General features: G+C 41.5%; 3 protein-coding genes across 3 annotated transcripts; 2 read left to right on the top strand and 1 right to left on the bottom strand.

The window, feature by feature from the left end:
• LOC109826237 (cytochrome P450 CYP736A12-like) lies at positions 15–5,311 on the top strand. Its single transcript, XM_020393249.1, has 3 exons — positions 15–191; positions 4,150–4,512; positions 4,632–5,311. Exons 1-3 carry the CDS (start codon positions 75–77, stop codon positions 5,247–5,249), a joined length of 1,098 nt encoding a protein of 365 aa, XP_020248838.1. The 5' UTR covers positions 15–74; the 3' UTR covers positions 5,250–5,311.
• LOC109825855 (pentatricopeptide repeat-containing protein At1g08610-like) lies at positions 6,346–10,274 on the top strand. The gene is made up of 3 exons (XM_020392759.1): positions 6,346–6,562; positions 6,932–8,711; positions 9,878–10,274. The coding sequence occupies exon 2, from the start codon at positions 6,964–6,966 to the stop codon at positions 8,605–8,607; it is 1,644 nt and encodes a 547-aa protein (XP_020248348.1). The 5' UTR covers positions 6,346–6,562; positions 6,932–6,963; the 3' UTR covers positions 8,608–8,711; positions 9,878–10,274.
• On the bottom strand, positions 11,082–12,387 carry LOC109826942 (CRIB domain-containing protein RIC7-like). Its single transcript, XM_020393952.1, has 5 exons — positions 12,139–12,387; positions 11,809–11,926; positions 11,596–11,696; positions 11,411–11,495; positions 11,082–11,209 (listed from the first exon to the last, which is right to left on the bottom strand). Exons 2-5 carry the CDS (start codon positions 11,876–11,878, stop codon positions 11,082–11,084), a joined length of 384 nt encoding a protein of 127 aa, XP_020249541.1. The 5' UTR covers positions 11,879–11,926; positions 12,139–12,387.

Below are 12,393 nucleotides of genomic sequence, written 5' to 3'. Positions count from 1 at the left end.
GGCTCAGGGCTATTGCTTTCACCGAGTACGGCGCGTACTGGCGGCACGCGAGGAAACTGTGCGTTAATCATCTCATGAACCATAGCAAGCTGGACGCGTACGAATCCGTCAGGAGCGAAGAGATTGGGAGGTTCGTCGAGGGTTTGAAGATTGCATGCGCTGACCGACAAGTTGTTGATGTCACCAACAAGGTTCGTTTCCAATTTGACCGAAACGTGTTGCCATTTTGTTCTGAAATTAATTTGTTGGAGATTTTTTTAATAAAAAGGATTAAACGGTGATTTTTTTTTGGGAAAAATGCTTCCAGCCCCCAAAACTAATGAAAACAAACTTCCCCCTCCCAAGACTTTTTCAACGCTCTCAAAACCCCCAAATTCGTAACAAATATGCACTGAGCCCCCAAAACACAAAGACCAAGAGTATTAAAATTTGAAGACCATAATACCCTTTCTCTCTCTTTTTCTTTCTTTATCTGTGATGATTTGAAAGGGTTCCTCCGTCCCTTTCCCCGATGGCGGCCGTCATCATGTCCCTCAGCAGGGTCCCCACCTCCGCGATGAGATTGCCCCCTCTGCCGTCAACCTCGCCGTCACGAGCATCGCCCCGCGCACCGGTATCCTCCCAGGATCCACATCAGCCTCCCCAACCTGGGCCCCACCATAGTAAAGCTGGAGAGAACGAAGCATAGTTAGGGTTTTTGATGAGGAGGTCGAGGGTCATGTTGAGCTCCACGCGGATGGCCGGGAACGTGACACGTGGAGAGACGCCGGTGACGGCGAGGATGAGCAGGAGGAGGTGATGAGCAAGAGGAGGATGACGAAGTTTACGGCGGCGGTCGTGGTGCATGTGCGTCGGATTTTCAAAACCTGGATTTTGTTTTAGGTGGTGGGCACTTGCTGTGATTTCGTGGCTTCCTCGGTTCGTTTTGAGATTGAGGAGGTGCAAGAAGGAAGTGGGTCATGTTAGTGATTTTAATATTTTTTTTATTTTTTGAAGGGTTAATTGAGGAGGTGGAAGAAGGAAGTGGGTCCTGTTAGTGATTTTAATCTTGTTTTTTTTGTTTTTTGAAGGGTTAATTGTTGGTAATTTTCTTTTTTCTTACTGATTTTTTGTAAGATTCGGAAACATATATAACAATATATTTTTAGAAAATGAATATTTCACTTTTAATTTTTAGGGAAATTATAATAATATTTCACTTTTAATGAGATTTTCAAAAGCCAAGTGATTTACGCGTTGGTTGTGAAGGTTACGCGTCGCTTGTTAAGGTTACGTGTTGCTTGTTAAGGTTACGTGTTGGTTGTTAAGGTTACGGGTTGCTTGTTATGGTTACGGGTTGATTGTTAAGAAATTTTTGCATGGAACTGATGATGGCTACGATATTCTACAAACCTTATTCCGGGTTACGGGTAACCTTATTGCTAAGAGCCTAAGAGCCTTGTTGCCAAGGTTACGTGTTTGTTGTTTAGATTACGGGTTTGTTGTTAATGTTACGGGTTTGGTTGTCAAGGTTACGGGTTGATTGTCAAGGTTAATTTCACAATAAACATGTAACATTAACAACAAACGCGTAACCTTGACAACAAACCCGTAACCTTGACAACAAACGCGTAACCTTAACAACGAATATTCTAATTAGTTGTAAAATTAACCTTAACAACAAACCCGTAACCTTGACAACAAACGCATAACCTTAACAACCAACCATTATTCTTAACAACGAATATTCTAATTAGTTGTGAAATTAACCTTGACAACAAACCCGTAACATTGACAACAAACGCGTAACCTTAACAACCAACCCTTATCCTTAACAACAAATATTCTAATTAGTTGTGAAATTAACCTTGACAACAAACCCGTAACCTTGACAACAAACGCGTAACCTTAACAACCAACCCTTATCCTTAACAACGAATATTCTAATTAGTTGTGAAATTAACCTTGACAACAAGCCCGTAACATTGACAACAAATGCGTAACATTAACAACCAATCATTATCCTTAACAACGAATATTCTAATTAGTTGTGAAATTAACCTTGACAACAAACCCGTAACCTTGACAACAAACGCGTAACCTTAACAACAAAAGTGTAATCTTAACAACCAAAATATATATACATATAAATCCCAACGTGTAACCTTAACAACAAACACGTAACCTTAACAACAAATCCGTAACCTTAACAACCGACCACTAATCTTAACAACCGACGACAAACCTTAACAAAACACAATAGGAGACAAATAATCAAACTTCAGGCTTAACATAGATTCTATTTATGCCATAAAGGAAAACATATCTCAATACTAAAACCTCACACACGCATAAATTAATTCGCATCCATCAAAGAACACCAACAACAAACTACAACCCACAATCAAAGATACTCTTTTTTTATTCCCACATACAATAACACTATTATTTAGTAAAAACAACCTGAAGCAAAGAAACAAGACAAATGCTACCTAAGTGGTGAGGATGGGGGGCATGTAATCAGACTTGGTTCAAATAACACGAGCCTTTGTATCGGGGAAAAACTCCGTCCTTGGGAGCTCTGTAACAACTCCTTCACTGCTTACTCCAATGGGATAGCTAAGTAAATGTCCAGGGAGATCGCGTTCCTGAGAGTAGAGATCCCAGTATTTGTCAGCGATACGCTTCACTTTCTGTACAAACTCGACGCTCTCTAGATGGAGGAAGAAATCAGATCGTCAATGCCGGGGAGACGGACTGCTCGATGATGGCGACGTTGATGTCGGGGTTCTTGGAGAGCTCGTAGGCGCAGGAGAGGCCGACGGATTCGCCGCCACCGCCACCGCCGCCGCCGCCGACGGTGTTAGCGTAGGTGATTATGTCGGACATGTAGCGGCGGGTCATCTCGCGGGAGACGATGGATTCTTTGATGGGGCGGAAGCAGATGGAGGAGAGGTCGTAGGATGTGGAGATTTGGGGGCGGAGGATGACAATGATAGGGAGGAGAAAGATTGGGTTTTGAAGGCGGAGATGAGCTTGAGGCCATGGAAGGAGGAGAAAGAGAGGAGGTTGCGGTGGTTAGGTTTGGAGAGGAAGGAGGATGTGACAATGGAGGGTATTATGGTCTTCACGTATCTTAATTTCTTGGGTTTTGTGTTTTGGGGGCTCAGAGAACACAGAGTTTACTTTTGGGGGTAAAACACACGTTGAAAAAGTCTTGGGAGGGGGAAGCTTGTTTTCATTAGTTTTGGGGGCTGGAAGCATTTTTCCCTTTTTTTTTTGAGGGGGGAGGTTGGGAAGTGTTTTTTTAAGCGGCCTAGCGGGATGAAGAAATTCATCGGGTTATTTTTGTTGGGGATTTTATGAAGATTAATCTGCAGAATTAAACACTGAACGAATAACGACAAACACCAAGATTTAACGTGATTCGGCAAATCGTTTCTACGTCCACGGGGCCGGGCAATCTAGAGAAAAAAATATTCCACTATGAATCAAGAGTACAATCCCTCCAAGTTACACCTGAACTTGAGTATTAAATCACAAGATCAAGATACACTGTTACCTCTAGGGTACCAAACCCTAAAAACCGTCTCATCAAAAATCTCCAACTCCCGCGGAAAAATCAGCACCGTACCCTTGACGGCGTCATCGTTCTAAAGACAACGACTTTTGAATTACTACAATCGGACAACCGAGCCATCCGGAATCTGAACTTCTCTCTCTCCCTCTTTTCTTCTCCCTCCCCGTTTTTACGGGTTACTGTAGAAGTACTGTTCATCCGAAAATCAAACCCTCGTTTCTCTTGAATAGAATTCTCCAAACATATTCCATTTTAATTAGAACATCCAAATCCTCTCCTAAAAAGAATTCTAATTTATATGGACTTCTTATATATGGGCCTTAAGTAAGGCTGGACAGCTTGGACCCACGCAAATATTTTTTTAAGACTACCCTTTAACTCTTTTTCTTTGCACATGTGTGCGAGTGATATATATAGTTTGTGAATGTAGGACTCGTAGAGGATACATCGGTAAAGACGAGCGTAACACTCACATGCAGCGGATCGTAACGAAATGTTTAATTGCTCGGTTGAAAATTTCGCCTATCCTTAAATTCAATCTTTTTACCTAATTAATATTTCTAACATCATCGTCTCCGTAAAAACTTTAGGTGAGATCTCTTGTAGCGGACATCGTGTGCAGAACCGTGATGGGTAGAAAATGCATGGAGGAGCGCATGGACGGGGCGAAATTCAGCGAACACATTCGCGAAGTGATGAGAATCCTTGGATCATTCAACCTCAACGACTATCTTCCCATGTTCAAAATGTTCGACCTCCAAGGGATGAGAAAGCAAACGAGGGCGGTAAAAGTACCAATCGATAAATTCCTAGAGACGATCATCGACGAGCATGTCAGTCTTAGGGAGCGTGGAAAGAAGCCGAACGATTTCGTCGACATGTTGTTGGATTCGGCGGATGACCCTGACTCGGAGATTAGGCTTGATCGAGCTAGCATCAAAGCAATCATCCTGGTAATTAACTAATTAAGGAAAACACATGCGATTCCCGATCGATATCTTCTTGTGTGTCTGTCAGCTAGACTCGAACATATCGAATTTGATCGAACATATTAATTCCTTTGTTATTCTAGGATGTATTTGAAGGGTCACTGGACACGTCACCAGTCGCCATCGAATGGGCCTTTGTGGAGCTCCTAAGACACCCGGAGACGATGAAAAAGCTCAGAGAAGAGATCAGGACCGTCGTGGGTATGAATCGACGCGTAAAAGAATCAGACCTCTCGAGACTCACCTACCTACAGATGGTCGTCAAGGAATCGTTCAGGCTCCATCAACCGATCCCCTTTCTCCTGCATCACAACAAAAAGGAGTCCACGCTCGGAAACTACAAAATCCCTGCGGGGTCGAACGTCATGATATGCATATGGGCCATGTCGAGGGACCCCAAACTGTGGAGCAACGCGGAGGAGTTTGTACCCGAGAGGTTCGAAAACGACGACGTGGACGTCACGGGGCACGATTACAGGCTGCTTCCCTTCGGGTCAGGGCGAAGAGGGTGCCCCGGGATGGTATTCGGGATGTTGGTGGTGCCGTTGATCTTGGCGCAGCTGGTGCATTGTTTCGACTGGGAGCTCCCGGGGGGGACGCCGCCTTCGGAGCTGAACATGGAGGAGAAGTTCGGGATCGCGATGCCCAGGGTCGAGCATCTCCGTGCCGTTCCCACTACTTATCGTCTACGTGATCAATAAATATATATGCAAGGCGTAGAAGGATGTGTGTATGTGTATCCAGTAATAAATGCACGCGCATGTATACAATTATATATATACATATCAACTTAAATGATGAAGCGCATGCGTATGTGAAATTGACTTAAATAATGGACCTGCATGCATATCACCATGACGGTTGCCAGCTGCGCTCTAAATCTGTATGTAGAGGGTGCGCGTCATGTCGATCTTCAAAATTTCTGAGACAAACGAAAATGCTCTACTGTTGATGCTACAGTCATTGGGAGATGACGCGCACCAGAAAGTAGTACGTGCTCTATTTGGCTACGTACCGACGACTGATCAGTTGGCAGGTCGGCCCGATAACGTTGCTTTCTTAATTGTTAAGCACTAATAATTAATGTGTGGGGTCTTGAAATAAAAATGATTCCTATTGCATTTGCAAGTTTTGATCCGTTAGGAGGGGGGGAAAAAAGGAAAGAAAAAAAAAGGAAAGAAAAAAAAAGAAAGAAAAACGAAGGGACTACAAGCAGTAGGGATATGGGTGGTGTTATATTAGGAATGAATCGTAATCCTTCACAACGTTCATCAAACATTCAATAATCTACTCCTCTATACAAATGAGAAAACACAAGGTTCACTATTTATGCTATAGTAAATACTATAATAATATTTACTATGGTATTATTACTGTAGAAAACATGAAACTGGACATTATGATTTTAAAAAAAAAAACTATAACAGAGACGGGACACTGCAGCAATTGAAAAAAAAATCTAAAAAACTGTAGCAGTTAAAAAAACAAAATTACTGTAGCGAAAAAAAAATATATGTTCACACTAGTCTAAAATTGGAAGTAGCAGCCTTTCTATGTTTTTTGGCGTATGTCACCGACTGCAGAACTTTCCTCCAACAAGTCACATGATTTTCGACCCGTATAATTTTCTGAATTGAAGCCACTAAGCGAGTCCAAACCTCTTCCGGCCCAACGGGATAAGCACCAAACGCCCAAAGTCAGCAGCTAACTGGCCCAACGAAGCTTTTTTTTTTTTTTTGTTGTTGTTGTGAAGAATAGAGATCGGACGTGGCTAATGGAGGAAGCCCAGATCTAATTAGGATTCGCTCCGCTTCGTGACTGCCGCCGAGTAGCTGCTGACGTTTCATTTCTCTGACGAGAAAGAAAGCGGATAAAACCCTAGTCGTCTCTCTAAACCCTGTCTCCTCGATTTCGCCGAACCCAAAAAGGCAAAAAAAAGGAAGGGGAAAAAAAAAAAATCCCCGGAGGAGAAAGGAAAAGAGAAGGATTTTACTTACGACAACTGAAATCTATTGTGAGCTTAATCTTCTTCTTGCGCTAGGTTTTTGTTTTTCGGTTAAACCTAATGCATAATCCCTTTGTTCGATAATTTTTTTCTAATTTCTGTCGTTTTGGTTTTTATTTGTAAGTTAAGATTTGACCCCTTGAGATCCTCAAACGAGTTACTCTACACGTGAGCATTCAATTCAAGAATTGTAGCTTATTTCGATTTTATTTATTTTTATTCTCCTAACAAATTCCTAGGTGCACACAAAAGGGGTTTCTTTTCCCTCCATCATCTTCACGTGGATGAGGAATTTTAGGATTGATTAATGTCTTGAGGTTTGTGATTAAACTCCTAATTGAAGTTAATTAGTTATTTCCCTGAATTCAAAATATGCAGATCTTCAGTTTGAGGGAAAGAAGATTCACGGTATGGCTTTTGCCCATCGATGCGGTGTCCATTGTTACTCGGTCCCTTGTACCGGTCATAGTTCACAGACAAGAATACCTGCAGTTCTAGAATACCCTAGCTGTAATTTGCAACAAAAAAGTTTGACTAATGTGGCATTTAATGGAAAGAGAGTTAATGGCAACTCAGAGAAGGCCACGGCTTCACGACACTCAAAACCTATGAAGCCCAAAAATGTAAATACGTCCGCTTTATCTATGGATGGATACTTTATTGACTATGATGAAGAAACGAACAACGAGATCCTCTGCAAGTTTGCTGAGAATGGCATGTTGGTCGAAGCGGCCAATTTGATTGATGTCATGGCGAGACGAGGGCAGGTCCCTGACTCCCTGTCCTGTATCAACTTAATTCGTGGACTTATCAATGTTGATAAATTGGAGAAAGCCAGCCGCATTCTTAAAGTGATGGTTATGTCGGGAGGTGTCCCTGATCTGATCACTTATAATAAGTTGATTGGGGGTTTTTGTAGGAGAGGACAACTGACTCCTGCCATGCAAGTTTTAGAGGACATGTGCTTTGCTGGTTGCCCTCCAGATGTGATTACTTTTAATACTATGATTCGGGGATTTTGTGATGAGGGAAAATACGAGGAGGCAGTTCGATTTTGGAAAGACCAGTTAAAAAAAGGGTTTCCTCCATATGTAATCTCTAACACTATTCTTCTCGAACTTGTATGCAAGAATTGCGGCATCAAAAGGGCTATGGAGGCTCTGGAAGATTTATCCTTAGAGGGATGCTGTCCTGATATTGTTACTTTTAACTCTCTTATCAATGTACTTTGTAAAGAGGGAAAATGTGAGGATGCAATTATTGTTATTCCGAGCCTCATTGAACTTGGGTTAGAGCCAAACGCTGTCACATATAACACTTTACTTCATTGTGTCTGCAGCAAGGGGAACTGGTCTGAAGCCGATGATATTATTTCACTCATGAGTCAAGGAGCCCATTCCCCGACAGTGGTTACATATAATATCTTGATCAATAATTTGTGCAAGTACCAACTTTTGGATCGTGCAATTGATTTCTTATATAAGATGGTAGCTGAGGGCTGTTCACCTGACATAGTCACCTACAACACACTCTTAGGGGCAATGTGTAAAGAGAACATGACAGAGGATGCTCTTAATCTACTTTATTACATGAGGAACAACAAATTCCCTTTGGTTTTAATCACTTATAACACTGTGATTGATGCTTTAGCAAAGATGGGAGAAGTAATGAGAGCTACGGTTCTATTTGATGAAATGGTTAGAGATGGTATCCATCCAGATGACATCACTTATGGTTCACTAGTCATGGGCTTTTGCAAGAAGGATATGGCAGAGGAGGCAGTAGATATGTTGAAGGAGATGTATAAGAGAAATTGCAGAATACGAGGCATAACTTTTAGCTTAGTTATCCAGGCATTATGCAGGCAAAAGAGGGTTGATACTGCTATTGAAATTTTGGATATGATGGTCACCAGTAGTAATAAACCCAGTAAAGCAATTTATGACTCCCTGGTCAGGGCCGTGTCTGCATCTGGAATGGTAGAGGAGGCTACTGAACTTTGTAAGAAGTTGATCGAGTACAAAATTCTCAGAGAAGGCTCTTTGAGTTTTTAGTAGTTTCGATCTCCGAAGTAGCCAATTTTGACTGCTATTTTATGGAACTAACGGGCCTTTGGTTGATTATATTGCAACTGGTAGATGTCATCTGTTTCTTAGAGGTTAGATTTTCTGCCTTCTCTTTCTTACTTTTACATTGCGACAATACTTGATTAAATGCTTTACGCCTTCTATGCTTTGGCTTTCCGATGTGCAAGTTTAGTCAATTAAATTGTTATTTTAAAATCAAAGCCTTTACTTAATTGGGACTAGCATGATACTTTCCTTTCACACATCCATGTAATCGAAATTTCTATCTATTTTACCATCAAAAGAAGATTGCCTATGGTTATTAGCCCTAAGCTTTCTTTTTACAAAATGGACAAATAAAGCATAAAAAATCACCAATTTGGTACAATTCGATTTAGTCCACATTATATTGATATTGTTCTAGTGAGGTATCTAGCTAGAGATGGGGATACAAATAGGTCTGACAGGCTGAGTTAACTGGTAAAAGGGGCACCTATCAAAATAATTCCTCAAGAATTCTTCTCAACTTGTAAAGACATAAGGGGTAATTGACAATTTGAATACGGAATCCCTGTCATATCTTTGTTAGGGAAACCATTTAATGTTCTTTCCAATTGGGAAACTACAGTTTAAAAGGTCAAACATATTCAATATGGGGAATATTAAAACTGTGTTACCTATTTGTTTCCTCAAGAGTGAAGTTACAATGTAGAGTAAGTAGCTTGGAGGAACTATTTTGCCACAGACAACAGAGTCGGAAAAGATTGATTGTTCATTTTAAAAAAAAAACTTCTTTTAATTTTTTTCATTGATTCTTAACATGCTGAAAACCCTATCTCAATGCTATTGATAAGAAACAAAATAAACTCTTTAGTGTTGAAGCCTTTTTGCCTTTTATCCACGAATGATGGAAGTACTGCGATTACATTTTCAAAATTGCAAAACAGGCCCTTCGGCTTGTGCAGGCACAATTTACAATGAAAATTGTTGGAATTGAACATAAATGAGCATTGCCATAGATCAATATATAAGAGGCTTAGAGCATCACTAACTTCCTCTAATTGAAGTTGGCGGCAGCCAAAATTATAAGAGCATCACTGACTACCAAATAAGGTATAGAATTGTATGATACTGATGTTAATCAGGATCAAGCTAATACTGACTATTAAACTACCAAAATGGAGAAGAAACTTCGGTCGTTCGAGTGAGAAGTTTCAGGTTGATCCTTATATCTTATGTGAATTGTTTATTGTTTCAGATCTACAGTTCATACTGTAAAAATACTTCCATAAGGAGGCATCTCATTGTCGGGTTTCAGTATCTGAGACATTTCTGCTGTATGCTCAATGTAATACAATGGGTATGGACAGTTTGCTACAATGTTGGCACATGAGAATGAAATCCAAAGTTTTGCAGATTCGGATTCTCAGAATAACAAATACTTCCAGCAACGATTTTTATTTTCTGTATCATACTCGGAAGGTAATTCTTGTTGATTTATTTCATTTTCCAAGTATCACATTTCTTTTAAGTTTAATTATTATGGACATTTCTTTTAGCTCAAATTATCGACTCTTTTGCCTCCTTGTGGCTCGGTTTAAGTTTGTTTATACTCTTTCATTGGTCAGTCTCTTGGACAGAGTTTGCATTATTAACAGGCTAATCTACCTGTCATTGAGGAGCCGCGGAGCTTCCTTGTTTCCTATAGAAGTCTGTAACACAATTTGTGGAGCACGTAGATAGCTAGAGCTATATACCATTTGGGTGGGGTGGGTGGGTGGGGGGGGCAATTCCCTTTTACATGTTCTCAAAGACGAAGTCTCTAAAACGTTATAACCCAAAAAAGAACAAGAAAAATAGGAAAATTGAACGAAAATAGGAAAACTGAACCATTCCAAGCAGACCCCATTTAAATATAACCCGACCCTATTGGATTCACTACAAAGAGCACGGGCTGTCCCAGACCCGAAGAAACCTGTTATGAATGTCGACCCTCGCTCGCTTATGCCTCTTCTTCTACTTCAACGGGTTGGGCTATCAGACCTGTGTCTGAGAAGGGCGACTTCTTCGATTTGTGCGAAGAACGGGTTGACCCGTCATCTGACGCTTTGCTCCGCCTCTCTTTCTTTTTGGTTCTGGGAATGGAGGGGACGTCGCGGGCGGGGATTTACATGTCCGATCCAGTAGGGTTATTCGGATCTGTTGTGGAGCTGGAGATACGCAGTTCCGGGTCGCGAGCCAGGGGTTTGGGATCCGGGTGTTGAACCCGGACCCGGCGCAGAGTGGTGCTTGCGGAGTGTGGCGGGACCCGCCTCACGTGCAAGTGGGACTCGAACGCGGCTGCCTCAGAGAAAGGAGAGTTCTTGGCGGGAGTGACCGGGACCCGCCCTCACGTGAGGGTGGACTCGAGCCGGCTGCGCCTCAGAGGAAGAGGAGTCTTGCGGGAGTGACGGAACCCGCCCTCACGTGGAGGGGGAGTGGAACCCATGGCGCATTCGAGGAACCACAGTGGCGCAGTGTGCGTCGGGGGCCTTGATGACTTGCTCGTCACGTGCGGGGGAGGGAGGCGGGATCCTACCGAGAGGAATCTCTGCAGCCAATAGAAAAAGGAAGATTTTAGATTCTTATTTCTTTGAGAATCCAAATTTAGAGATGAACATGGTAGTAGTCACATTTTTAAAATGGTAGTAGCAGCACAAATGACCACCAGTAAATATAGAGTACAGTAAACAAATAAATAAATAAACTGAAATTTAGATTTGAGAAACTAAATGGGAAAAAGATTTGTGACCTTGAGATGCGGTTTTTGGTGAGCCAACCTCTAGCTTTTCCCGTTCAACCGACGCGCTCAACGGTGCGGAATGGAGGTCATTCATCTATTCACATCGAGATTGGAAACAACAATTATATTATGAATTAAAATCAAACTACGTACTATTAACTGAAATTGAGGAATCTAAAGAGATTTAGATTTACCCATGCAGGGTTATTTACAACAGGACCATCAAATCCGATATGCGCTACGTGTTTGACGTCTGTTGGGTTGCCAATAACCATCTCTTGTTCTTTTTCATTTTCTGCAACATGAGAAAAGAGAAGGATAAGATCTTTAATGCTTCACATATATATATGAGTTGCAAAAGAAAGGTACATCTAGATGCACATTTTTTTATGGATGTCGAATCTCACCAAATATGCCGGAGATGTATCTCAGGCCTTTCAAGAGACCTTTTACCTTAACAGGAGGCACGGTCAACATTTTCGCAAAGATACGCTTGAAGTTTTGAGTCGCAAGTTCTCTGTCGAACCGCACGTATCATTGAAAAGAGATCAAAGCCCAAAACTTAGTAAACACAATAAAACTCATGTACAAGGTAAGATCAGATTACTATCGAAGATCACATTTGTGGTTATCGTGTTGTGATCGTATTGTGGTTATGGATGTGTTGCTCGATGCATACTTAAATACACACACACACACACGCATCAAATAAGCACAATCAAATTGTTTTCGCTTACTTTAAAGATAATATGCTACGCGAGACCTCACGATCATCTCCCACTTCTCGCTTAGTATACTTGTCTTTGAGAAGCGAATGCTAATAAGTCCGGAGCTAATGTTGGCAACGAGAGATTGAAAAGAAAATAGGAATGAAGAAGAAAACAAGAGATTGTGCTAGTGCTGTTGTTGATCCTCAATTCCAAGGCCTCGGTTTTAAAACGGAGCCTTGGAATGGGCAACGGGACGCAGCCACGAGAACTCCAAAGAAATTG

The sequence above is a fragment of the Asparagus officinalis genome, chromosome 10 (assembly GCF_001876935.1).
Source record: "Asparagus officinalis chromosome 10, Aspof.V1, whole genome shotgun sequence".
Lineage (NCBI taxonomy): Eukaryota > Viridiplantae > Streptophyta > Magnoliopsida > Asparagales > Asparagaceae > Asparagus > Asparagus officinalis.
The sequence above is the reverse complement of the archived record's forward strand: the minus strand, read 5'-3'. Positions and strand labels throughout refer to the sequence as shown.

Excerpts from the sequence above, each read along its gene's own strand:
- LOC109825855 (XM_020392759.1), top strand. The coding sequence starts at position 6,964 with ATGGCTTTTGCCCATCGATGCGGTGTCCATTGTTACTCGGTCCCTTGT.
- LOC109826942 (XM_020393952.1), bottom strand. The coding sequence starts at position 11,878 with ATGTTGACCGTGCCTCCTGTTAAGGTAAAAGGTCTCTTGAAAGGCCTG. Across the intron at positions 11,697-11,808 it reads ATACATCTCCGGCATATTTG|AAAATGAAAAAGAACAAGAG; the intron begins GTGAGATTCGAC and ends CTCATGTTGCAG. Across the intron at positions 11,210-11,410 it reads ACCAAAAACCGCATCTCAAG|AGATTCCTCTCGGTAGGATC; the intron begins GTCACAAATCTT and ends TATTGGCTGCAG.
- LOC109826237 (XM_020393249.1), top strand. The coding sequence starts at position 75 with ATGAACCATAGCAAGCTGGACGCGTACGAATCCGTCAGGAGCGAAGAG. Across the intron at positions 192-4,149 it reads TTGTTGATGTCACCAACAAG|GTGAGATCTCTTGTAGCGGA; the intron begins GTTCGTTTCCAA and ends TAAAAACTTTAG. Across the intron at positions 4,513-4,631 it reads GCATCAAAGCAATCATCCTG|GATGTATTTGAAGGGTCACT; the intron begins GTAATTAACTAA and ends TTGTTATTCTAG.